Source organism: Lolium perenne, chromosome 4 (genome assembly GCF_019359855.2).
Source record: "Lolium perenne isolate Kyuss_39 chromosome 4, Kyuss_2.0, whole genome shotgun sequence".
Taxonomy (NCBI): Eukaryota; Viridiplantae; Streptophyta; class Magnoliopsida; order Poales; family Poaceae; genus Lolium; species Lolium perenne.
Genome location: NC_067247.2, coordinates 363,563 through 388,440, shown reverse-complemented (window position 1 = coordinate 388,440; position 24,878 = coordinate 363,563). Strand labels below are relative to the sequence as shown.

Genomic DNA, 24,878 nt, shown 5'->3' with positions numbered 1-24,878 from the left:
ATCTGCGTATATAAGGTTTAAGCTGCTTCCTCCGTCTATGAATATGCGGGAGACCTCAAATCCTGCGATAACTGCTGGTAAGATCATAGCTGACTGCCATGTTCAAGGAACTTAAGGTGGATGATCCTCCTGGGTGAACCCTATTGCTTGTCTCGACCAATTGAGGTACTCAATGGTTGGTGGAGGCGAATTTTCTACCATGTACACCTATCGCGAAATTATCTTCTGCGACCTATTCGACGGCCTGCCCTTCTGTATCATCATCACTGCTCCCGTTGTATCTATGAAGTCGCCATTATTTCCTGAAGGTGCCGCAAGCTGCAACTGATGCTGATTTGCATTGATAATTGCGCGTGGTGGCGGCAGGTGGATTTCACGATGGTGGCGGCAGGTGGATTTCACTTCTTGGCCCCTGCACGTACCCCCTGTTTTGCCGCTTGCGTGTTGGTGTTCCCCGCATACATTCACAAAGCTTTTAAAGTTCGGTAGTCCTTCTGCAGATGACCCGACTGTCTTTTTTCCCTCACTGTCGAGATAAAAATGCATCTGACATGGCCCGTTCAAAAGATCTTCGGGTGACGTGTTGTATGGCCTTGGAAACCTATGCCGATTATTTTGTCTGCTAGAACTTGGCACATCTCTATGATCGTTGCGCTGGTCGTTGCTTCTCTGGTAATCATCCCGATGATTTCCTCCACTATTTCTAGGAAGCCAGCCGCCACTTTGCTGGCACCATCATAATCTAAGAAGTGGCGATATCGTCGCTTATTTTGATTGTTGTTTCTATTGCGGTCCTCCTCGGGTGACCTCTACCGTTTATTTTGAACAACATCTTCCCCATCAGCCCAGCGATTCGCTATTTCCATTAGGTCAGCTATTGTTCTCGGGTTGGATCTACCCAACTCTTCGATAAGATCTCTTCTTTGGACCCCTGCAACAAATGCGTCAATTGCTCTTTCATCAGACACAATTTCTGCCAAATTTTTTATGATGCTCCATCGTGGATGTATATCCTCTTTGATTCGTCCGACTTCTGCTTGCAAGTCCTTAACTGCTCTATTGATGCAGATTTCTTGCACGTGGAACGGAAGTTTCTCACAAACAAGTCCTCGAAATTTCCCAGTTGTCGATGGACCCTCCTAGTAACTTCTTCAACCAAGATCTTGCGGCTCCGCTGAGGTGAACTTGAATACTTTGCATGGCCGTTGCCCTAGTTTCGCCCATCAACTTCACTGTTTCCAGGTAGTCGACCAACCAATCCTCTGGATCTTGCAATCCATCGATTTTTTTATAGTTGCCAGGTAACTTAAAGCTAGAGGAAACCCACGTTTTGCGAACCCGTTGGGTAAAGCAAGGGAGTCTGCACATGTCTTCATCGTTAACTTCTGGCGAGTGTCGTCGTTCTCGTGTTCTGTTTTCTTGACTTCTCTCGTCACGTGCTCTATCGTCTCGAGCCTGGAGGATCTCGTGCTGCCACCGTAGTTAGTCACGGACCATTTTGCCTTGGACTATTTCTTTGTGGGGCACTTTCGGGTTGTGGTGCAACCTCTCTTCCTGCTATCGCTGCTCCAATGACGCCAACTCCTGCCATAGCCATGTTATACAATACTTCCGTGGGATCTCCTTGAGGTGGTTTTGATGCCATTATGTGTAGGATAACGTTGCATAGAAAACAAAAATTTTCCTACGACGAACACGCAATCCAAGCCAAGATGCAATCTAGAAGACGGTAGCAACGAGGGGGTATCGAGTCTCACCCTTGAAGAGATTCCAAAGCCTACAAGATGAGGCTCTTGTTGCTGCGGTAGACGATCACTTGCCGCTTGCAAAAGCGCGTAGAAGATCTTGATCACGATCGGTTCCGGCGCCACGAACGGGCAGCACCTCCGTACTCGGTCACACGTTCGGTTGTTGATGAAGACGACGTCCACCTCCCCGTTCCAGCGGGCAGCGGAAGTAGTAGCTCCTCTTGAATCCGACAGCACGACGGCGTGGTGTCGGTGGCGGTGTAGAAGTCCGGCGGAGCTTCGCTAAGCAATGCGGGCAATATGGAGTGGAGGAGCTTGGCTAGGGTTTGGGAGGGGGTGGCCGGCCACTCTATGGGGGGCGGCCAGCTTATGGTCTTGGGGTGGCCGGCCCCCTCCCTTGGCCCCTCATTATATAGGTGGATCCCAAGTGTTGGTGTCCAAGTCTTCGAATAAGACCCGAAACCAAAACCTTCCATAGGAGGGGGAAACCTAGCCCAACTAGGACTCCCACCCAAAGGTGGGATTCCCACCTCCCATGTGGGGGGTGGCCGGCCCCCTATGGTGGAGTCCACTTGGGACTCCACCCCATCTAGGGCTGGCCGGCCATGGAGGTGGAGTCCCTTGTGGACTCCACCTTCCTTGGTGGTTTCTTCCGGACTTTTCTAGAACCTTCTAGAACCTTCCATAGAACCTTCCGCGACATTTTATTTCACATAAAATGACATCCTATATATGAATCTTATTCTCCTGACCATTCCGGAACTCCTCGTGATGTCCGGATCTCATCCGGACTCCGAACAAATATTCGAACTCCATTCCATAATTCAAGTGCTACCATTTCAACCTCGACCTTTATGTGTGTCACACTCCGGCTCGAGACCTATGCGGACATGCTTTAGTTCTCACTCCGACCAATACACAATCGCGGGATCCGGAGATCCATAATGGCTCCCACATATTCAACGATGACTTTAGTGATCGAATGAACCATACACATATATTACCAATTCCCTTTGTCTCGCGATATTTTACTTGTCCGAGGTTTGATCTTCGGTATCACTCTATACCTTGTTCAACCTCGTCTCCTGACAAGTACTCTTTACTCGTACCGTGGTATGTGGTCTTTTATGAACTCATTCATATGCTTGCAAGACATTAGACGACATTCCACCGAGAGGGCCCAGAGTATATCTATCCGTCATCGGGATGGACAAATCCCACCGTTGATCCATATGCCTCAACTCATACTTTAGGATACTTAATCCCACCTTTATAGCCACCCATTTACGCAGTGGTGTTTGGTGTAATCAAAGTACCTTTCTGGTATAAGTGATTTACATGATCTCATGGTCATAAGGACTAGGTAACTATGTATCGAAAGCTTATAGCAAATAACTTAATGACGAGATCTTATGCTACGCTTAATTGGGTGTGTCCATTATATCATTCACACAATGACATAACCTTGTTATTAATAACATCCAATGTTCATGATTATGAAACTAATCATCCATTAATCAACAAGCTAGTTTAAGAGGCATACTAGGGACTTCTTGTTTGTCTACATATCACACATGTACTAATGTTTCGGTTAATACAATTCTAGCATGATATATAAACATTTATCATAAACATAAAGATATAAATAATAACCACTTTATTATTGCCTCTAGGGCATATCTCCTTCAGTCTCCCACTTGCACTAGAGTCAATAATCTAGATTACATTGTAATATACCTAACACCCATGGCATTCGGTGTTGGTCATGCTTTGCCCTAGGGAGAGCTTTAGTCAACGGATCTGCTACATTCAGATCGTTGTGTACTTTGCAAATCTTTACTTCTCCATCTTCGATGTACTCGCGAATCGAGTGGTAACGCAGCTTGATATGCTTCAGCCTCTTGTGTGACCTTGGCTCTTGTGCATTGGCGATGGCACCCATGTTATCACAAGAATGATTAATGGGTCCAATGCACTAGGAACCACACCGAGCTCTACAATGAACCTCTTCATCCATACCGCTTCGATGAAGCCTCAAGCCGCTATGTACTCTGATTCTCGTTGAAGACTTCGCCACCGTGCACCGCTTCGAGCTTGCCCAGCCATCGCAAAGCACCATTCAATATAAACACGTACCTGCATTGTGACTTAGAGTCATCAGGATCAGTGTTCCAACTTGCATCGGTGTAATCGTTTACAACGAGCTCTTGGTCACCTCCATAACAAAGAAACATATCCTTAGTTCTTTTCAAGTACTTCAGGATATTCTTGACCGCTGTCCAGTTGTTCCATTCCTGGATCACTTTGATATCTCGCTAGTCAAACTAACAAAGATGTGCTATATCCGGTCTAGTACATAGCATGGCATACATGATAGATCCCATCGCCGAGGCATAGGGGATGTTACACATCCTTTCTCTTTCTTCTCGCCGTAGCCGGTCCTTGAGTTTTACTCAATACCTTGCCTGGTAACATAGGTAAGAACCCTTTCTTACTTTCGTCCATTATAAACTTCTTTAGAATCTTGTCCAGATATGTACTCTGTGATAGCCCTATTAGGCGTCTTGATCTATCTCTATAAATCTTGATGCCTAATATATACGATGCTTCACCAAGGTCTTTCATTGAAAAACTATTATTCAAATAACCCTTAACATCGCTTAATAGTTCTATATCATTCCCGATCAATAATATGTCATCTACATATAATATCAGGAATGCTACGTAGCTCCCACTCACTTTCTTGTAAATACAGCCTCTCCATGACATCGTATAAACCCGAAGTCTTTGATCACCTTATCAAAGCGCCGGTTCCAACTTCTTGATGCTTGCTTCAGTCCATAGATTGAACGCTGAAGTTTGCATACTTTGTCGCATTTTTAGGATCGACAAAACCTTTGGGTTGTACCATATACAACTCTTCCTCAATATCTCCATTAAGGAACGCCGCTTTGACATCCATCCGCCAAATCTCATAATCGAAAAATGCAGCTATTGCTAACAAAATCCTCATGCATTTTAGCTTCGCTACAGGTGAGAAAGTCTCATCGTAGTCAACTCCTTGAATTTGTCTGAAACCCTTTGCGACAAGTCGAGCTTTATAGACAGTAATATTACCATCAAGATCTGTTTTTCTCTTGAAGATCCATTTATTCTCGACAGCCTTTCGGCTATCGTAAGTCTACCAAAGTCCATACTTTGTTATCATACATGGATCCCATTTCGGATTTCATGGCTTCTTGCCATTTGTTGGAATCTGGGCTCATCATCGCTTCTTCATACGTCGCAGGGTCCTCATCATTGTTATCTACAATCATGACATTTAAACAAGGATCATACCAATCAGGAGTGGCACGTTCCCTTGTCGATCTGCGAGGTTCGGTAGTTTCCTCGCTCAAGTTTCATGATCATTATCATTAGCTTCCTCTGTTGCGGTGTAGGCGGTGCAGTACAACTTCCAGATCGCGCTACTCGATCAACGAGTATAGATTCATCAATCTCATCGAAGTTCTACTTTTCTTCCAAATACTTCTTTAGTGAGAAATTCTTTCTCAGAAAGGTTCCGTTCTTAGCAACAAAGATTTTGCCTTCGGATTTGTGATAGAAAGTGTACCCTATAGTTTCCTTAGGGTATCCTATGAAGACGCATTTCTCCGCTTTGGGTTCTAGCTTGTCCGGTTGTAACTTCTTTACATAGGCTTCGCAACCCCAAACTTTCAGAACGATGACTTAGGTTTCTTATTAAACCATAATTCATACGGTGTCGTTTCTACGGATTTTGATGGTGCTCTATTTAAAGTGAATGCGGCTGTCTCTAATGCATAACTCCAAAATGATAACGGCAAATCAAGAAGAGATATCATACTACGAACCATATCTAAGAGAGTTCGATTACGACGTTCGGACACACCGTTTCGTTGAGGTGTTCCTAAGCGGTGTCAATTGTGAAAGTATTCCGCATTTCTTTAAATGCATGCCAAACTCATAACTCAGATATTCACCTCCACGATCAGATCGTAGAAATTTGATCTTCTTGTTACGTTGATTTTCTACTTCACTTTGAAATTCCTTAAACTTCTCGAAAGTTTCGGATTTATGTTTCATGAAATAGATATACCCATATCTACTCAGATCATCTCGTGAAGGTTAGAACATAACGATAACCATCGCGCGATGCTACGCTCATTGGTCCACATACATACGTATGTATGATTTCCAATAAGTCGTAGCTCGCTCCATCATACCGTAAAATGGAGTCTTTGTCATTTTACCTATTAGACATGCTTCGCATCTATCAAGTGACTCAAAGTCAAGTGATTCAAGTAATCCATCAAGATGGAGTTTCTTCATGCGTTTCACTCCAATATGACCAAGACGACAGTGCCACATATAAGTAGAATTATCATTAAGTTTAATTCGCTTAGCATCAATGTTATGTATATGCGTATCACTACTATCGAGATCTAATAGAAATAAGCCATTCTTTTGTGGTGCTCGACCATAAAAGATATTATTCATAAAAATAGAACAACCATTATTCTCGAGACTTGAATGAATAACCGTCTTGCATTAAACAAGATCCAGATATAATGTTCATGCTCAACGCAGTACATAATAGCAATTATTTAGGCTTAAAACTAATCCCGAAGGTAGATGTAGAGGAAGTGTGCCGATTGCGATCACATTGACCTTGGATCCGTTTCCAACGCGCATCGTCACTTCATCTTTCAGCAGCTTGTCGTTTATTCTTTAGTTCCTGTTTCGAGTTACAAATATGAGCAACCGAACCAGTATCAAATACCTGTGTACTAGAACGAGAACCAGTGAAATGAACATCTATAACATGTATATCAAATATACCTTCTTTCTTCTTCTTGACAAGGCCGCTCTTCAGATCAGCCAGATACTTGGAGCAATTACGCTTCGGTGTCCCTTCTCCTTGCGAATAGCACTCAAGATCGTGCTTAGGGCCGTTCTTAGGTTTCATAGGAGGCGTGGCAGCTTTCTTGCCACCCTTCTTGAATTTTCCCTTAGACTTGCCCTGCTTTCTTGAAACCGGTGGTCTTGTTGACCATCAACACTTGGTGCTCTTTCTTGATCTCAATCTCAGCTTTTAGCATGCCAAAAAGTTCGTGTAACTCCTTGTTCATGTTACGCATATTGTAGTTCATCACAAAGTTCTTGTAACTTGGTGGCGGTGATTGAAGGACACGATTAATCCCCGATCGTTAGGAATCACTATTCCCAAGTCATCGAGTTTCTTCGCATGCCGGTCATGGCGAGCATGTGCTCACTAACGGAGCTGCCTTCTTCCATCATACAGCTGAAGAAATGTTTCGATGCTTCATAGCATTCCATCGCCGCATGAGTCTCGAATATAGCTTTCAGCTCATTCATCAACTCATGAGGATCATGGTGCTCAAAACGTTTTTGAAGATCGGATTCCAGATCGCACAGGATGGCACACCGAACTTGAGAGTACCGAAGTTTTCCGAGTCGCGTAAACGGCTTTTACTTCATCGGATTCATCTTCTGCAGGAGGGTCACCTAGCGGTGCATCAAGCACAAATTGCAGATTTCCGCCAGAGAGGAAGATCCTCACATGACGGAACCAGTCGGTGAAGTTGCTACCGTTGCTCTTAAGTTTCTCTTTCTCTAGGAACCGATTAAAATTGATTGGGGACGCCATCTCTACAACATATATTTGCAATAGTTTAGACTAAGTTTATGACAAATTGAGTTCAAATTTTAATTCAACATAATTAAAAACCTAAGTGAACTCCCACTCAAAACAATATCCCTCGCATTGTCTTAGTGATCACACGAACCAAATCCACCGCACCTAAACCCGATCATCACGAGAAAAGGTGTGATTTCAATGGCGAACACTCAAAGTGTTCATCATATCAACCATATGATTCATGCTCTACCTTTCGGTATCACGTGTTCCGAGACCATGTCTGTACATGCTAGGCTCGTCAAGGCCACCTTAGTATCCGCATGTGCAAAACTGCGTCTTGCACCCGTTATATGTACTTATTGAATCTATCACACCCGATCATCACGAGGTGCTTCGAAACGACAAGACTTGGCAACGGTGCTACTAAGGATGAACACTTTATTATCTTGAGATTTTAGTGAGGGATCATCTTATAATGCTACCGTCGCGATCTAAGCAAAATAAGATGCATAAAAAGGATTAACATCACATGCGGTTCATATGTGATATGATATGGCCCTTTTGTTCTTGCGCCTTTGATCTTCATCTCCAAAGCACGGATATGATCTCCATCATCTTCGGGCATGATCTCCATCATCGTCGGCGTAGCGTCAAGGTCAATGGCGCCGTCTTCATGATTGTCCTCCATGTAGCAACTATTACAACTACTTTGAAATACTACTCAACATGAAATTTAAAGACAACCATAAGGCTCCCGCCGGTTGCCACAATACAATAATGATCATCTCATACATATTCATCATCACATTATGGCCATATCACATCACCAAACCCTGCAAAAACAAGTTAGACGTCTCTAATTTGGTTTGCATATTTTACGTGGTTTAGGGTTTTCGAGAGAGATCTAATCTACCTACGAACATGAACCACAACGTTGATACTAATGTTTTCAATAGAAGAGTAAATTGAATCTTTACTATAGTAGGAGAGACAGACACCATAAAGCCTCTTATGCAATACAAGTTGCATGTCGAACGAGGAACAAGTCTCATGAACGCGGTCATGTAAAGTTAGTCCGAGCCGCTTCATCCCACTATGCCATAAAGATGCAAAGTACACAAACTAAAGATAACAAGAGCATCAACGCCCACAAACCATTGTGTTCTACTCGTGCAACCATCTATGCATAGACACGGCTCGATACCACCGTAGGATAACGTTGCATAGAAAACAAAAATTTTCCTACGGCGAACACGCAATCCAAGCCAAGATGCAATCTAGAAGACGGTAGCAACGAGGGGGTATCGAGTCTCACCCTTGAAGAGATTCCAAAGCCTACAAGATGAGGCTCTTGTTGCTGCGGTAGACGATCACTTGCCGCTTGCAAAAGCGCGTAGAAGATCTTGATCACGATCGGTTCCGGCGCCACGAACGGCAGCACCTCCGTACTCGGTCACACGTTCGGTTGTTGATGAAGACGACGTCCACCTCCCCGTTCCGGCGGGGCAGCGGAAGTAGTAGCTCCTCTTGAATCCGACAGCACGACGGCGTGGTGTCGGTGGCGGTGTAGAAGTCCGGCGGAGCTTCGCTAAGCAATGCGGGCAATATGGAGTGGAGGAGCTTGGCTAGGGTTTGGGAGGGGGTGGCCGGCCACTCTATGGGGGGCGGCCAGCTTATGGTCTTGGGGTGGCCGGCCCCCTCCCTTGGCCCCTCATTATATAGGTGGATCCCAAGTGTTGGTGTCCAAGTCTTCGAATAAGACCCGAAACCAAAACCTTCCATAGGAGGGGGAAACCTAGCCCAACTAGGACTCCCACCCAAAGGTGGGATTCCCACCTCCCATGTGGGGGTGGCCGGCCCCTATGGTGGAGTCCACTTGGGACTCCACCCCATCTAGGGCTGGCCGGCCATGGAGGTGGAGTCCCTTGTGGACTCCACCTTCCTTGGTGGTTTCTTCCGGACTTTTCTAGAACCTTCTAGAACCTTCCATAGAACCTTCCGCGACATTTTATTTCACATAAAATGACATCCTATATATGAATCTTATTCTCCGGACCATTCCGTAACTCCTAGTGATGTCCGGGATCTCATCCGGGACTCCGAACAAATATTCGAACTCCATTCCATAATTCAAGTGCTACCATTTCAACATCCAACTTTAAGTGTGTCACCCTACGGTTCGAGAACTATGCGGACATGGTTGAGTACTCACTCCGACCAATAACCAATAGCGGGATCTGGAGATCCATAATGGCTCCCACATATTCAACGATGACTTTAGTGATCGAATGAACCATACACATATATTACCAATTCCCTTTGTCTCGCGATATTTTACTTGTCCGAGGTTTGATCTTCGGTATCACTCTATACCTTGTTCAACCTCGTCTCCTGACAAGTACTCTTTACTCGTACCGTGGTACGTGGTCTTTTATGAACTCATTCATATGCTTGCAAGACATTAGACGACATTCCACCGAGAGGGCCCAGAGTATATCTATCCGTCATCGGGATGGACAAATCCCACTGTTGATCCATATGCCTCAACTCATACTTTCCGGATACTTAATCCCACCTTTATAGCCACCCATTTATGCAGTGGTGTTTGGTGTAATCAAAGTACCTTTCCGGTATAAGTGATTTACATGATCTCATGGTCATAAGGACTAGGTAACTATGTATCGAAAGCTTATAGCAAATAACTTAATGACGAGATCTTATGCTACGCTTAATTGGGTGTGTCCATTATATCATTCACACAATGACATAACCTTGTTATTAATAACATCCAATGTTCATGACTATGAAACTAATCATCCATTAATCAACAAGCTAGTTTAAGAGGCATACTAGGGACTTCTTGTTTGTCTACATATCACACATGTACTAATGTTTCGGTTAATACAATTCTAGCATGATATATAAACATTTATCATAAACATAAAGATATAAATAATAACCACTTTATTATTACCTCTAGGGCATATCTCCTTCATTATGAAGGCATGTGTTACCATGTATCCTGCTTCCAGAGTTTTTGTGATGATGTGCCCTCTCGTTTCTATTGACATAAAGGACATGTCGAGGTTTTGGATCAGGTTTTACCGTTCGTGACCGGGCACGTTTGCCAATCGAGATCTTGCTCTTGCGCGAGTGTCCCTATGACTATCTCCCGAAGTTCTTGAGTGTCGATTCAGGTTTGCCCTGCGCGCACTTGACGCAGAAGGTGCAGTTTTTCTTTATTCGAGTATTATCCTTTATTTTCTAACTCTCGACCAGCACGAGCGCGTTTATATTGGTATGTTAACAACGCATGTGGCGTAGCTGCAGTAGTCATCGGCTATGTGCCATTAATGGATCTCTGAGCTCTATCCCAAGCTTCTTGCGGCAACTGCACTTTCTCTCGTGGTGTGGACCCGATGTATTTGTTTGTTGTTCCACGCGTGAGATCTGTGGGATCGATATATGGATTTCCCAAATCATCGAAAGCCTCAGACGCGTCATCCTCTGGGCACTTGGCGGCTTGCCTCCCCGATTACGCAGACTTTTGGCTTCAGGGTCGGTGACACCGTATGTATCGACGAAGACCTCCCTAACAGCAGTAGATTTGTCGATGAAGTCGAAGTTGGCGAAGCCAAAGTTATCGGTGCTTTCCGAGTCGCTATCCAGATTGGAACCTCGACCCGAAAGTTATGTCGCCTAGCAGATCGGCGAGTACCCCACGGGTGGCGGGCTTGGTGAAGCTTGGCAGTGAAACTTCCTCATCGCCTCGATGGTTGATGTTGTTGATCCCGAAAGATCAGAATCGACCGCTAACGGTCCCGAAAAAATTGTGGTTTTAGGTAAAAGGAAACATGGGAAAGGTAGGTATGGTATCTAATAAATATTTATCTGTCTAGATGTGTCTAGGTACATTCATACTAGTTGCAAGTAATATGAGTTGGAGGGAGTATATTTTTTTAATGAAAAAAGAGAGACATCCTCTTGTAGTCTTGTCAAGGACTGACAGAGGTCCATCTAGGTCTTCCGCGTCTGCGTCTCCCAGGCGGCGGCGGTGGAAACAAATTTCCTGCTCCAATCTCCAGCATCTGCGTTGGGCCCCTCTCCTTCCGCTTGCCGCTCCGGCGGTAGGAGGGAGGGGGACCCCGTTTTTTGCATGGTACTTAGGGCTAGGAGTTCTCTGGCATGGAGCGCCGTTGGGGTGGTGGGAGCGGCGCCCGAGCAAATAAATCTGCCTCAACTCTTCTCCCACACCGGCGCCGTCCTTCATTGCGGCGTCTCAGAGTTGGTGGCACTGTGTGCTTGCCGATCTTTTAGATCGGTGGCTTTAGGGTTCATGGATGGTGTCGGCGAGGCGGCAGTGACGACTCCATCAGATGGTTTTTTCCTCCTGCTCTGTCCCCGTTGCTGCGGCGTTGTCTCCGGCGCCAAGGTGGAGCAGAGAGGATTCGTCCAGGAGTACGTGCAGACGGTGGTCTGCACTGGTGACAGCTGGAAGATGGTGCACCTTGTGGATGGTTCGTGGTTCAAGTATGATTGTACTGGTACCCTACTACGACATCGTCGTGCGTGGGTGCCAGTGCTGAAGTTCGATGGCGTGTCCAGGGACATGTTGCCCTGGTCTGATTCTTTCAACGGCAATGGTGTCCTATGGCAAACTACATTGGAGGTCCGAAAAGCTGATGATCAGCGATGGAGCCGCGTCGAGCTCAGGTGAAGAGGTGATCTGTCCATTTTTTCCTTGGTGGCTGCCACGGTGGTGCCAAAGAAGATGGATAGGCGTTGGTTTGTCACATAGGTTTATCCTATCTTTCCAGATCTGTAAGATCGGTGTATACGTATTTTGTATCTCGCATTTTATTTATCAATGAGAATCATATTACCATGCAAAAAAAAAAACACGGACAGAGGTAGCAATTGTGACTGAGTGGAAACGGTTTTCTGATCCAAATAAATATCCATCCAATTGGCCCAAACAAACAAACCCCAGCAGCTCGATTGGATTTGAGATTGGAAATCCGAACCCTATTCAGAGAGATCCAAATCGGCCCAAACAAACCCAATCAGCTCTTTTGCTCGTCGTCCGGTCCGTCTCTCTTCTCCACGGCACACACCGCCGCCGCCGCATCCGGCATCAGCTAGGGTTTGCGCTGCCGTCGTCGAGGATGGACGCGCAGCGGGCTCTGCTGGACGCGCTGATGGGTTCGTCGAGGAACCTGACGGAGGATGAGAAAAAGGATCACCGGGAGGTGGGGTGGGACGACCCCGACGTCTGCGCCCCCTACATGGCCCGCTTCTGCCCGCACGACCTCTTCATCAACACCAAGAGCAACCTTGGCAATTGCCCCAAGATCCACGACCCAATCCTCAAACAAAGGTTCGTTTCTCCTCCTCCTCTCGATCCAATCCCCAATTCTTACTATTATTATTCATCCTTTTTTTAATCTTTGCCAGCATATCTGTATATTCGCAATGTTAATCCTAGCTGATGTCATATTCATTCCATGATTGATACTCATGTATGTATGTATGTATGTATGTATGTATGTATGTATGTATGTATGTATGTATGTATGTATGTATATTAACAATTCCATAAGGAAGGATATTTTCTCAGGATTATTAAGCGTATATGCATATTCCTTAAACATACATGTGTACTCAGTACTTGCACTGTTATGATGTGTCTCCTCCCTGCACAAACACAGTTTCGAGGACTCCCCGAGGTATGCTGCCATCCTGCCCAAATTCGAGGCGGAGCTCGCGCACCGCTGTGAGAAGCTGGTCAGTCAGTTTCTCTCCCTCGCAATTTGCAATCTACAACATAGCCATACCTGGGTATGTACTACTATGTATATCTTGCTTGAATTCCAACCTCTGTCTCCTGCATATAGGTGCTGGACCTTGACAGGAAAATCAGGCGTGGCCGAGACAGGCTTGCTCAAGAAGTCGAATTACCGCCTCCTGCCCACGGTGACAAGTCCGAGCAGCTCTCCATGCTCGAAGAGAAGATCAAGAAGCTGCTGGAGCAGATCGAACAGCTCGGCGAGTCTGGCAAAATTGACGAAGCTACAGCGCTTATGAGGATGGTACTGCACTGACACACAGCCCCCATGACCTTTTTTTTAGTTTGCTCAATTATCACTGGCCCTCAGTGGTGCCTCTACTCAACTAACACGTATCTGATCCTGGATGGATTGCAGGTTGACGTTCTGAATCTCGAGAAGGCGGCTCTGACCAACCAGATAGAGAATAAGGCCCTCATGATCCCGCAGGAGAAGAAGATGGAGCTTTGCGAGCAATGTGGTTCGTTCTTGGTGACCAATGACGTCCTCGAGAGGACGCAATCCCATGTTACCGGCAAGCAGCACATCGGTTATGGTCTCGTCAGGGATTTTCTTGCGGAATACAAGGTGGATAATCGTTTTGTTGCATGGCTAAAAGGGAACAGCACCCTTTTGCCTTTATGACAGCAAGTTCTGATCTCCGTTGCTTTTCAGGCTGCAAGAGAAGAGGAGAGGCTTGCGAGGGAGAAGGAAGTGGACGAGCGCCAGAGTCAGAGGGAGAGAGGGTCTTACCACAACGGAGGCCGACGTGACGTACCTAGGGAGAGACCTGGTAGAGAGCATGATCGTGACCGGTACTGTGAGCGCCACCGTGACAGGGGGAGGCCCTATGAGCATGCAGGCAGAGGGTCAGACTATAGAGGCGGTTCCTACAACAACCGGAGAGATTACGAAAGGGAGAGGCACAGAGACGGTAGGAATGGTGATGCAAGAAGGAACATGGGGAGAATGAGGAGCAGATCACGGTCTCCGGGCAGGCACGGTTATTAAATCATTATGAAGAAGGCCAGGCAATTAGTTCGAGTTATCAGACTTGCGAGGTAGACCGTTATGCCCTTTACTTGTTTATTCTGTGCCGATGGGTTTGAGTCCGAGTTATGTCGTCATTATTAAAGTTTAAACCTTACTCTGCTCTAGCAGCTTTGTTGAAACCATATGGTCTTTTAGAGGAAAAAAAAACCAGTTGAAGGTATCATCTGTCCTTGTGTAATTTATTGTTGCTTTATATCTTATGTGTGCTCTCAGGTTGTGTTTTCAGTCTAGGAACTGAAAAATTGTTATGCAAATAGAGCTGAAAGCCGTATGGCAGGTATTCCATAACCTCTCTGTCTTATACATGTTAAAACTGGAATTGATATGTATGGTTGGGTAGGACCTGGAAGCATTAGCCGGAGGTGTTTGTGGTGGAAGAACAGGTAACAATTTAAACAAATGGTTTATTTGAGTAATATAAACTAGTGTAACAGCAGCTACTAAACTAATTGGTTGACTTGAGGTAGCACTAGGCCAAGGTATTTGGGGAGAAGAACAGGTAACACGCTACTACACTAATTGGCTGTTTTGAGTAATAAACTAACGCAACAGCAGCTACTAGCTAAATGCTCCAAGCACTCTAATCACCATACCAGATGTTTGCATGATTTGCTTGTTCTGTTTTGTGCTTGGGCTGTTGCTGCCTCGGCAGTGCTGATCCATCTCTGGCAGCTGCCCTTCCTCATGTCGCTCACCTAGGACATCGTTTTTTTTATAACCCTGTCTTGTACATTTAATTTTCACTGCCAGTGTAGATATTGTGTGTATTACACCATACATTTCCTCTTTATGAAGAGAAATCTACGGGGTATTATCTTCAGATACGGCGGCCATTAGTATCTGCAGTAGGGGGTTTCTTTGAATCGGTAAAGATGGTGATTGTCGACATTGGAGATTATCTTACCGGAAGATTTGATGTAACCCGTGCTGTTTTTGAATTACAAACATCATTAGATCATGTGTGTGGAATTCTTCAAGCAAATCATCCAATTGTGTGCATGCTTATTCTTCGAGTTTGCTTGAAATGTTTTGGAGTATTTGGAGTTGTATTGCCAATAATTGTTCCTGACGTTGACGACTAAGACCAATCTTACCGTTGAACGTGCAGGAGGTCTGGTATAAAATGAGTTTGAAAATACGGTATGTTTGTTGGCAGATGTGCAAGTGCAAAGCACAGTCCTAATTGCATTTGTTTGTTCCACGACAAAGTAGTTTGCTCCACATCGTATAATGATGAAATCTGGTGAATTCGTAGCAACACCATTTGGCTTACACAAGGATTTCTGAACAGCCCTGATGTAACCTCTGTATATGTCTGTTTTACATGTTAAGCTGGAATTTATATACTCCGTCACATATTAGGTGTCGGACCCTTTTTTTTTTTGCGATAACCCCCCCTAAGATTTCCTGGCCAAGCAATTCTTTGCTCTCGTCGACGGCGCTGCTTCCCCTCCGCCTCTCGAGGCTGCTTCCCCTCTGCCCCATGCTCCCTCCTTGCGCGCGACGTTTGCCTCCCTCTTTCTCTCGCGTTGTGGTGCCCTGTGCCTCATCCTCTCGTGCCCACTGGGTTAATGCTTAAAATGAGGATTTTTCTACTCGTGGTGGTGGTGGTGCCGGTGTGGAGGAGCTCAATTCGAGTTGGTGGCCGGCGGAGATCCAATCACTCTGGTGCTGCTCGTGGCGGCACGGCGGAGCTCCAATCTGGTGTTGTTGCTGGATCCAGCCAAGGTCGTGGTAAAAATGGCCTCTTTGCTGGCGCGACATGAGCGGTAGCGGGTGGGTGCAGTTGTGGGAGAACAAGGCGTGGTTGGCGGATGCGGGCATGGCCTTCGTCCAGATCACGTGCGGCGGCTACCACGTCCTCACCAAGTCCGTCCTCAACGTCTACCACGACCTCGTCGCGCTCGCCATCCTCGCCCCCGTTGCCTTCTTTCGAGGGTCAGTCCAGCTCTTACCAGATGCACATTTTGAGAGATAATTTTCAGAGTAGTTCAAACAATTAGGCAACACACTAATTTACAAAGCAACACACGTGAGATGTGCTTGTGTAGATAAACAATACCCCTACTGCTGCTAGCCTAGGCAAATTTACTTTGAAGCAGCTCAATAACAAGCATGAGAGGGATAGGGATTTGGTGCACATGGGCACCAGTGCTCACTCCACTTCTCCACTTCTATTTCTCCAAAAATTATGGCGCTAAATATGTAGATAGATATGTACAGGAGAAGTCTACGCAAAAAAGTTCGATAAAAAATACTTTAAATTTTGAGAAATAGAAAATAAACAAGTTTCTGACAAAAAGATATACTATTTTAATACTATTGTACTACCATTTACTGTCACAAATTTGTCTTTTTTATATTTCTCAAAATACAATGTATTTTTTTAACGGGACTTTTTTGCATACCCCTACAATACATATCTATCTATATATTTAACACCATAATATTTAGAGATATAGAAGTGTGAGATTTTAAAAAAATTAAAAATCTGAAATTGGATGGAGCGCTGGTGCCCACGTGTGAAAGACACTTTCTGGCATTAGAGGTCATGTTCCTTTCTGGCCAAATTTACATGGTCTATACTACTGCTCCTGCTGGTCACACCTGCTTGCTGGAGTACCCATTTCGGGCCAAACTAGCGTCTGCCCATGTAACTTCGCATTCTAACACAGCACATACAGTTTTGATGGTTGGAGAGTGTTTCAGCACACTTGATATGGCTCACTTCGCAACCTTCCAGGAGTACTGTACTTTTGCTTTGCTTGTCGAAAAGCTTATGTTTGGGGTAGAAATTTTGGAGTAGCTTAAATTGGTTGATACCTGCAAAACACTGGATCTAAGCATTGATGTATGGGTTTCTGATTGTGATGAAAGTACATCACTCCTGGAACCTGAAATGTCTTTGTTATACTCCAGTAGAACAGTCCAACCTGAATTGTCTTTGTTATTCTACACTACAGTAGATGGGAAAATTTTGGTCTGTTCTACTGGTACTACTGGAGTATTAGCTGCTTGTTTATCTTAGTAAAAAGTTTAACCAGGGTAAACATATGGGTATCCTGCTGGATGAAACTACTGGAGTATCCAGTGATTAAATATCTTGCAAAAAACCAAAGTGCCTTTTCTGTAATTGATGATATACTCTGTTAACATTATATCCAGCCCATGTACAGTCATAATCATAAGTTCATAACCAAAGTGCCTTTCTGGAGTAGATCCAGGAATGTGATAAATTTCAGTATAGGGAACTGAGGGATTCCTGCTTTAGGCGTTTTGTGATAGTGCATTCTTTCTTCGTGCAGACACCATGCCCCTGGTTTCTTCACCTTATGTTTAGGCACCAAGTGAGTATCCTCCTCACCTGTAAATGAGACATGCCCTCATCAAATGAGTAAAATAAAACGTAAAAAATAGTAGCTTCCTATAACAGCTGCGATAGTTTCTAATGGTGTTGGTCGATAGGCTTCTACGTCTGCGATAGCAAGCCACTCTCTGTTTGTGCGATAGCAAACCTATACAAGCGCATGGAGGAGGTGTGATGTATGATGAGAGGACCGAGACCTACTTCTGGTATGGAGAAAATAAGGATGGCAAGACATACAGAGCTCACACCAAGGGAGCCGATCGAGTAAGTTCACTTTTTTCTGCTGCTTTGAGTTTTTGTCATCATTTGTGTGCTAAAGAGCTTCAGTGGCATTTGTTGGTAGGAAACATGCATTATGTTCTGTACTCAAAGTGCACTAGTAGCTAAATTCAGAGTCAGACATCAAGGGAGTAGATTTATTAGCTTCACTCTTCTTTAATGATTAATGTTTCTCTTTTGTTTTTATTTAAATTGAGTACTCCTGATGTTGTCAGCTTCTAATGGAGTAGATTGGTTAAGCCTTTTACAACTCTAAACTACTGATGTTGTCAACTTTTAAATTTTAAAATAACTTGATTTGCTTGAGAACTTACATGACAATGCTTAATGTTTGGACTCCAAGTCAAAAAGTTTTAACAACATGCACTCTTCCTGAATGACAGACTATAAACAGAGACATGCTTCTTAGTTCCAAGCTTAGGGCCTTTGCATGCAGTCTTCCTGAATGACAAACTCCAGAACAGAGACATGCTTCTTAGTTGTTAGGCTTATCATTCATGTGTCAAAAATAGAGACATGCACTCTTCCTGAAAGTTTTGGCATGCACTATCTTTGGACAACAACATCTTTTGACTGCATTATGCTGGAATGACATGCTGACTGAAAGTTTTGACATGCATTGATCTCAACTTGTGATGCAGATTGCAGGTACCAGATCAAAGACGTTGCAGCAGGTTGCTGATCCGCTTCATCAGCGTCAGACCCGTTGACGCGGACGCAGGAGGCGAACGGAGACCAGCGGCGAGGGACGAGCTTGAGGGAGTGGCCGGCGGGGCAGGGATGCAGGCATGGCCGCCGGGGTGGGAGGAGATGCTAGCCAGGCGGCACTGGCCTCCTTGAGGCGGACGCATGGGGCGGGGAGGGGAGCTGGAGCGGAGACCGGCAGCAGGAGGCCAGCGGCGGGAGGAGATCTCGGGAGGGGAGGGGGCCAGCATCTGGTACATGGTTGGGTAAGACCTGGAAGCATTAGGTGGAGGTATTTTTGGCAGAAGAACAGGTAGCCTTATAGCACTGCCAGTTCTTCAGACAAGAACATTACTATGAATTATGAAGTAGCTACTAGGTGTTTCTTTCAAACTTTTGACTTCTTACCAGAGGAAATTTAAAGTTTTGAAGTTGTATTGGCAACAAGACCAATCTTACCAAGTATGCTGGCACTGTTGTAATATCATTGCATCCACCAAGCATAATCGTAAGCAAATTTACAGCTCACTTCATGTTACAAAGGCTTGCTATAGTTATTTTTTAGTTGATAAGTTTTGAAGTTGATACATAACTCATGGAACCCAGCATATTTCACTTATATGTCCTCTCTTTTGAACCAACACTAAAAACTGAATATATTAGTTGCACGGATCTGCTGGGTTTTCAGTCGAGAAATAAGGACATTTAAAATCAGTCTATCAAATATTTTGTTCCAGTACATGTACAAACGCAGCAACATGTAACGGCTCCCAATACAGACACAAGCATCACACGCTGCAATGAATAAACCAGACGGCACCTTCTGCCTTCATATACACAATGGAAGTAAACTGAACAGCATATGGACGAATGCCATCTTTATTAACTGCTTGATCCATGACTTCCAACCAGCAAAGGAAGTGTTAAAACAAACAAACATGACAACAAATCCATATACCGAAGAAAAACCAACATTATATGAACAAATGCCACCTTTTCTTACCTGCCCCTGCAACTCACTGGGTGCTCGAGATGATCACTTCTCTAAAAACTATGTTAGCCAGTTAGTTAAAACATGTCCAAGTGAACAAACAGGGTACTGGATCCATTATAAGAGTCAGAAAAGACAACAGCTACAGATGGATTTCATGAAACTTTAGTCTCTGTAAATCTCTCGACCACTTCTACATGCCTAAATATCACTGCATGCCCAAAATCCAACCCTCTCAGACACAATGACTAACATAGTAACACCAGATCAACTTCTTCCATGCTGAAATTCTATCACCGCAGGTCTGAAAAAGTTCATGTCTCCAAAGAGCATTACCCAAGAGTGACGAGATTTGGACAGATTGTAACAAAATAACTAATAATCCAACATACAAATCTTATTCGACCATAAACTGCATTATCATGCTCACAGCCTCATGAGAATGCTAGCACTCCATGATCCACTAAGTAATCAAGATATTTACACAAAATACCCCCAAGAACAGTCTCAAATCAATTCCATATCCCCATGGCACACCAATACCAGTAGTCTCAGCAAACATTCAACAGAACCCCATAAATTGTCCAAAATTCATCTCCAAGGCATCCACCAAATCACCGGCTAATCAAAGGTCCATGCCATGATCCTAGCAGATGTTAACATCATCAAGGCATCCACCAATATCCTCATAGGAGATTCATGACACTAAACATGTCCTTTAACAAGGACAAATTTATTCTTTCGCAAAGGTCTGCGGCAACGGTGATTATCAAGAGAACTAACAGCCAACTGACTCGACCAGCTAACGAGGGGATGGTGTTTCTGACAACCAAACCAAACACTGTTAGTCTACTACCCTGCACCACCGCCAGAAATCTAAACACATACTAGTGCTGCACGATGCAAATATCAAATGGGACCAGTAATAGAAAGTCACACCAGATAACAAGAGACATGCAGCGCTACCACCTAGTAGTAATGCCCACAGCCTCCAAAATGTCTGCCTCTAAATCCAGAATGCCCGCCTCTATAATGTGGTCGGAATGCGCCCCTACCATATTGCTGCATAACATGGGAGAGAAACCAGAAATTAGACAAATAGAGGGATAACAAAAGGACACAGGATAAATACTTACATCTGGGGCTGCAGGGACACGACCAGGACGAGGGTCGTAGTAATCCCGTGGATAAGCACTCCCCATCTCAAAAGGGTCTGCAATGGCAATATACAATGAAAAGCCATAACAAATAAGTATCAAAGGGGCATCACAAAACATGTCTGTGTTCCATCCAAAATAGGATACAACCTCTGTAGCGGTCCCTTCCAGAAAATGGCAGCTGGTCATAGTGATCAAAGCGGTTCCCTCCCGGAAATGGATGGTCGTAATGGTCAAAGCGAGGACGCACACGGGGAGGACCAGGCTCAAAATATCCAGGATCAGGTTCCTAACAGACAAAAAGTAAGTTCAGAGGAGGATAGTAACAGAGAATTACTTAGCACTTTAGTAACAGATGCTGTAACAAACCATGTGAGAGTGTGGCCTCTTAAAACTAGGCCGAGCATCTGCGTAGAAATATTGATTTTCACCAAAGGGTCCACCAAAATCACCCTCAGGCTCAAATGCCGGCCTTCTAGGTGGAGGATAACCTCTATCAAAGGAACCATGCCTTCCTGATGAAGGCTCCCATCTATCCTCTATTAATAATAGTCAGCAGTGTGAAAATGCGTTCAAAAGGTTTGAACAGTAAAATGATGCTTTGAATCGCAATAGGAAGTGCACCTCGAAACGCAGGAGCCTGACTGCCTCGGAAATCAGAGGGCGACACTTCAAAACTGTTGTTATTTGGTGCGGAACTAAATCTCCCGCCACGACCAAGAGAATGATTATTGAAACCCCTACCACCATGGAAACCTGCCCGACGAGGGGCAGATCTTCCCCTATTAAAGCCTCTACCTGTGCAATCATCGAAGTTTAATAAATCAATCCACATAGAGCACAAGCAACAGCAAAACTTGAGGGAGCACAATTACTTACCAGGCTTGTTAAACCCAGATACAGGATATCCAATTCTGAACCCGCCACTCATTCCACCTTTCACAGCCTGACTTTTAGGTAAAGGGTTTGAAAGTCTAACCCTTACTTTTAGCTGAAGTTAACAACACCAAAATCATCACTTAAGCATCAACACAAGGACATGTGAGCACGCTGTTTGGTGTAAGGAGTTATATATGCAACACGAAAGACGGCAATACTCCAAATCAGAAAATACCTTTGATTTTCCTTCATCACCCAATTCAGTGTTGTTGGTGGCTTCAATACAGGCAAGAGCTGCCTCATGTGTTGAGAAGTTTACAAATCCAAAATCATTTCTTTTGGCACTTGACATATTGCGAGCAAGCACAACTCGTTCTATCAAACCATAAGCTTTGAATCGGTCCTTAACACGATCTTCATCCCAGTATGGTGGAAGACCGTCAATAAATACTGATTTAACCTGCAATGTGAAGAACAAACAATTGAGAATAATCCAAATGTGAAAACAGATACAAAGGAGATATTTACGGTCCTTTCCCGCCAAATACTAGAATGTAACAAAGTAAGGACATTGAGAAAAGAGTGTAAGATAAAAACATGTGGTATCCGTTTGGCCATAGACAATAACTTATTTTGTATAGAGAATTAGAGATATCTAGGATCATACACAAACCGACTATGCAACAAAGAAGATGTCGGATCTCAGTCTGCTCTAAAATTCAAACCTAAATAGAAGTATTAGGTAGTATTTTTAGATCATTACTGAAGGTAAAATGTAACCTTTCTACACTAAGTCACTTCTTTCACTAACCTCAGCAATATAGTAAATTTAAGGCAACCTTCTTATGCAGCAATTCTTTATAATACAAGAGGATGGTAATAGCAGTTCAAACACCTGTGCCATGACTTCTGCATCTGGTTCTTTAATTGGCTCTGCAAAAGCGACTTTTGCAGTTCTCTCAGGATGACCAAACAGAGCATCTGGTTGCTGCAGCCTTTTGAATGCAAGCATCGCATCTGCGTGGCAAGAAAACTCGAGGAATGCAAAACCCCGACTCTTCCCCTCATTCTGGGTATCAGGAACAAGAGTTAAGCTTTCAACTCCTTGTACCCCGTAGTCACTCAGCCTTCTCTTAATCTGAAAAACAAAAGGTACGAACTTGTCAAGTTACTTAGTTAAAAGCTCGTGATTGCATACATGAGAAAAACATACAGCTTCCTTTGTCCATGTATTGCAGATATTTCCCAAGAATAGTGTATCGTTGTCCTCACTAGCAGTGACACCACAGCGTTTTCCATGTATCTGCAGTGGAAGAAAAATAGATGCACATATCAAATCACAAAAACGATGATATCATACGAAAGTTGTCTTAGGTTTGTCAAAATTTGGATGTATGTAGACACTATTTAGTATGTAGATAGATCCAAATTTAGTCAAATCTTCGACAAGTTTCATGAGACGGGAGGGAGTACTAAAGAACAGTGCATCCTCAAAGTAAAGATCTGAGGCGTTATTACCATAGGATTCTTCATTTCAGCAAGCGCCCGAGCAACCTGCTCTTTGCTCGCAAACTTGACAAACGCAAACCCCTTATTCCTGTTCGTCAAGAAATCTTTGTGGAGGCGGACCTCCACGACATCGCCGACCTGTCCAAACACCTTCCTGATATCCTCCTCGACAGTGTCGCGGCCCAGCCCTCCCACGAAGATCTCCAGCTCCTTCTTCAGCTGCCTGTTCTTCGCCATGTTCGACATCACCGTCCGCTCGTCCTCCTCCACCCTTGCACGGTCCTCCTCTCCTTTGACCTGCCCCCCGCCCAGGGGATCCTCGAAAACCACCTCCTCAGGATCCTCCTCCAGCATAGCATGATCCTCCTCTTCTCCCTTGACCTCAGCTGCAGCCAGCGCTTCATCCATGGGATCCTCGAAGATGACCTCTTCGGGATCCTCCTCTTCTTGTTGCTCAGCATTCATTTCTTCTTGGAAGAGCGGTCGAGGGTCACTTTCTTGCTTATTTGATGCATCGTCAGTCGCGCTCTGTGCAGCAACATCATCCTTGGCGGCTACATCATCAGCGTTCCCACCATCCACATCCTGCTCTTTCACCTCTGCCGCCTCATTCTCCACTGCTTCCCGGTCACGTCCTTGAGCATCTTGCGCAGTCACTGCGTCCTCAGCGGCCATAGCACGAGCCTCTCCGCCCTCCACCTCCCCTATCTCATCATCAGAGAGCACGATAGTGTGGCTCGGCTGTTTTGGTTCCTCCCCAACTGTCTGATCGATTGACCCTGGCATGGCATTCCATCAAACGGTTAGCACGGAGAAGCCCATCGGAGCAACTAACGAAACTAGGAGATCTATCAGCCGCGAGCAAGCATCTCGCTCTACAGGTAGAAACAGGCAGTGGTCAGGTAAAAAAATCGTACCTTGAGCCGCCTCGGTCGTCTCCGGCACGGCGGCGGCGACGGCGGCTGAGCCAGTAGCGTAGCCGTCGGCGGTGTCTTCCAGTGCGGCCTCTGCGGGTCCAAGCCAAGGGGGTTAGAGGGTGAAGAGTAGAGAAGAGATGAGTGAGCTCGAGGGCGGGAGGAGAAGTGACTCACCTTGACCTTGGGAGGGCGGCGAGGCGGGAGGTGGCGTCTTGGACGAGCGGCCGCGCCCACCTCCACGTCCACGCCCGCGTCCACGGCCACGGGCTCGGCCCCGTCCACGGCCGCGGCCGCGTGTACCGGCCGCCGGCGAGGTCATGCTGGTTAGGGTTCAGGGTAGCGCCGCTGCCTAATGACGATTTGTTCTACTATACTGTAGATGGAGAAGTGGAGATGGACGGGACGCAGCATGAACCCTTTTCATGTTATATTTACCTACTAGTAAAGGGAGTAAGGTCCCTCTTTTTTTCATCCGTTTTGGAACTACCCACACTTTTCGATTACAATTACAGAAACTGCCACCGCCTAACTTAAATAACGTTTCGTTCCGAAGCCAGTATAGGTAACCTGGAGCCCTAGATCCTCCCTCCTTGCATCCCTTCCCCACTGCCACTACTTGAAACCCGGCGAGTGGTACCGGCGCTCTCCTCCTGCGGGGGAAAAGGAACCCGGCCCACCCTGACCTCGCCCATTCACACGTCGCCTGCGTACTCCAGGATGACACCGACCTTGCCTCCGCCCTCTTCTCCTACAGGGCACGGAGCCCCCACCGCAGTGGCAAACTTTGTT

At 45.2% G+C, this 24,878-nt stretch overlaps 2 protein-coding genes across 7 annotated transcripts; one reads left to right on the top strand and one right to left on the bottom strand.

The window, feature by feature from the left end:
• The first annotated feature begins 12,409 nt into the window (after positions 1–12,409).
• Positions 12,410–19,164, top strand: LOC127319695 (uncharacterized). 4 transcript variants are annotated; one of them, XR_007862634.2, is made up of 8 exons: positions 12,410–12,805; positions 13,137–13,212; positions 13,323–13,517; positions 13,632–13,841; positions 13,929–14,314; positions 14,520–14,583; positions 14,647–17,937; positions 18,594–19,164. XR_007862634.2 is itself a non-coding variant. In XM_051349663.2 (5 exons), exons 1-5 carry the CDS (start codon positions 12,594–12,596, stop codon positions 14,262–14,264), a joined length of 1,029 nt encoding a protein of 342 aa, XP_051205623.1. In that variant the 5' UTR covers positions 12,411–12,593; the 3' UTR covers positions 14,265–14,469. The 4 variants fall into 4 exon arrangements, 1 of the variants encoding a protein (XP_051205623.1); XR_007862633.2 differs by having other exon boundaries at positions 14,520–17,937; XR_007862631.2 differs by lacking the exons at positions 14,520–14,583; positions 14,647–17,937; positions 18,594–19,164 and adding an exon at positions 14,415–14,469.
• On the bottom strand, positions 17,406–24,493 carry LOC127319694 (uncharacterized). 3 transcript variants are annotated; one of them, XM_051349662.2, is made up of 13 exons: positions 24,264–24,493; positions 24,090–24,179; positions 23,182–23,951; positions 22,877–22,966; positions 22,559–22,801; positions 21,899–22,123; positions 21,664–21,775; positions 21,409–21,582; positions 21,154–21,323; positions 20,935–21,073; positions 20,764–20,840; positions 20,567–20,689; positions 17,406–17,670 (listed from the first exon to the last, which is right to left on the bottom strand). In XM_051349662.2, exons 1-12 carry the CDS (start codon positions 24,406–24,408, stop codon positions 20,597–20,599), a joined length of 2,328 nt encoding a protein of 775 aa, XP_051205622.1. In that variant the 5' UTR covers positions 24,409–24,493; the 3' UTR covers positions 17,406–17,670; positions 20,567–20,596. The 3 variants fall into 3 exon arrangements, with proteins under 3 accessions (XP_051205622.1, XP_051205621.1, XP_051205620.1); XM_051349661.2 differs by lacking the exon at positions 17,406–17,670 and adding an exon at positions 19,721–20,449; XM_051349660.2 differs by lacking the exon at positions 17,406–17,670 and having other exon boundaries at positions 19,721–20,689.
• Positions 24,494–24,878: the final 385 nt, after the last annotated feature.

Coding starts and splice junctions, on each gene's coding strand:
- LOC127319695 (XM_051349663.2), top strand. CDS start 12,594: ATGGACGCGCAGCGGGCTCTGCTGGACGCGCTGATGGGTTCGTCGAGG. Junction 13,213..13,322: donor CGCACCGCTGTGAGAAGCTG/GTCAGTCAGTTT, acceptor TCCTGCATATAG/GTGCTGGACCTTGACAGGAA. Junction 13,842..13,928: donor ATTTTCTTGCGGAATACAAG/GTGGATAATCGT, acceptor GTTGCTTTTCAG/GCTGCAAGAGAAGAGGAGAG.
- LOC127319694 (XM_051349662.2), bottom strand. CDS start 24,408: ATGACCTCGCCGGCGGCCGGTACACGCGGCCGCGGCCGTGGACGGGGC. Junction 21,583..21,663: donor ATCTGGGTTTAACAAGCCTG/GTAAGTAATTGT, acceptor ATGATTGCACAG/GTAGAGGCTTTAATAGGGGA. Junction 21,324..21,408: donor TCAGGCTCCTGCGTTTCGAG/GTGCACTTCCTA, acceptor TATTATTAATAG/AGGATAGATGGGAGCCTTCA.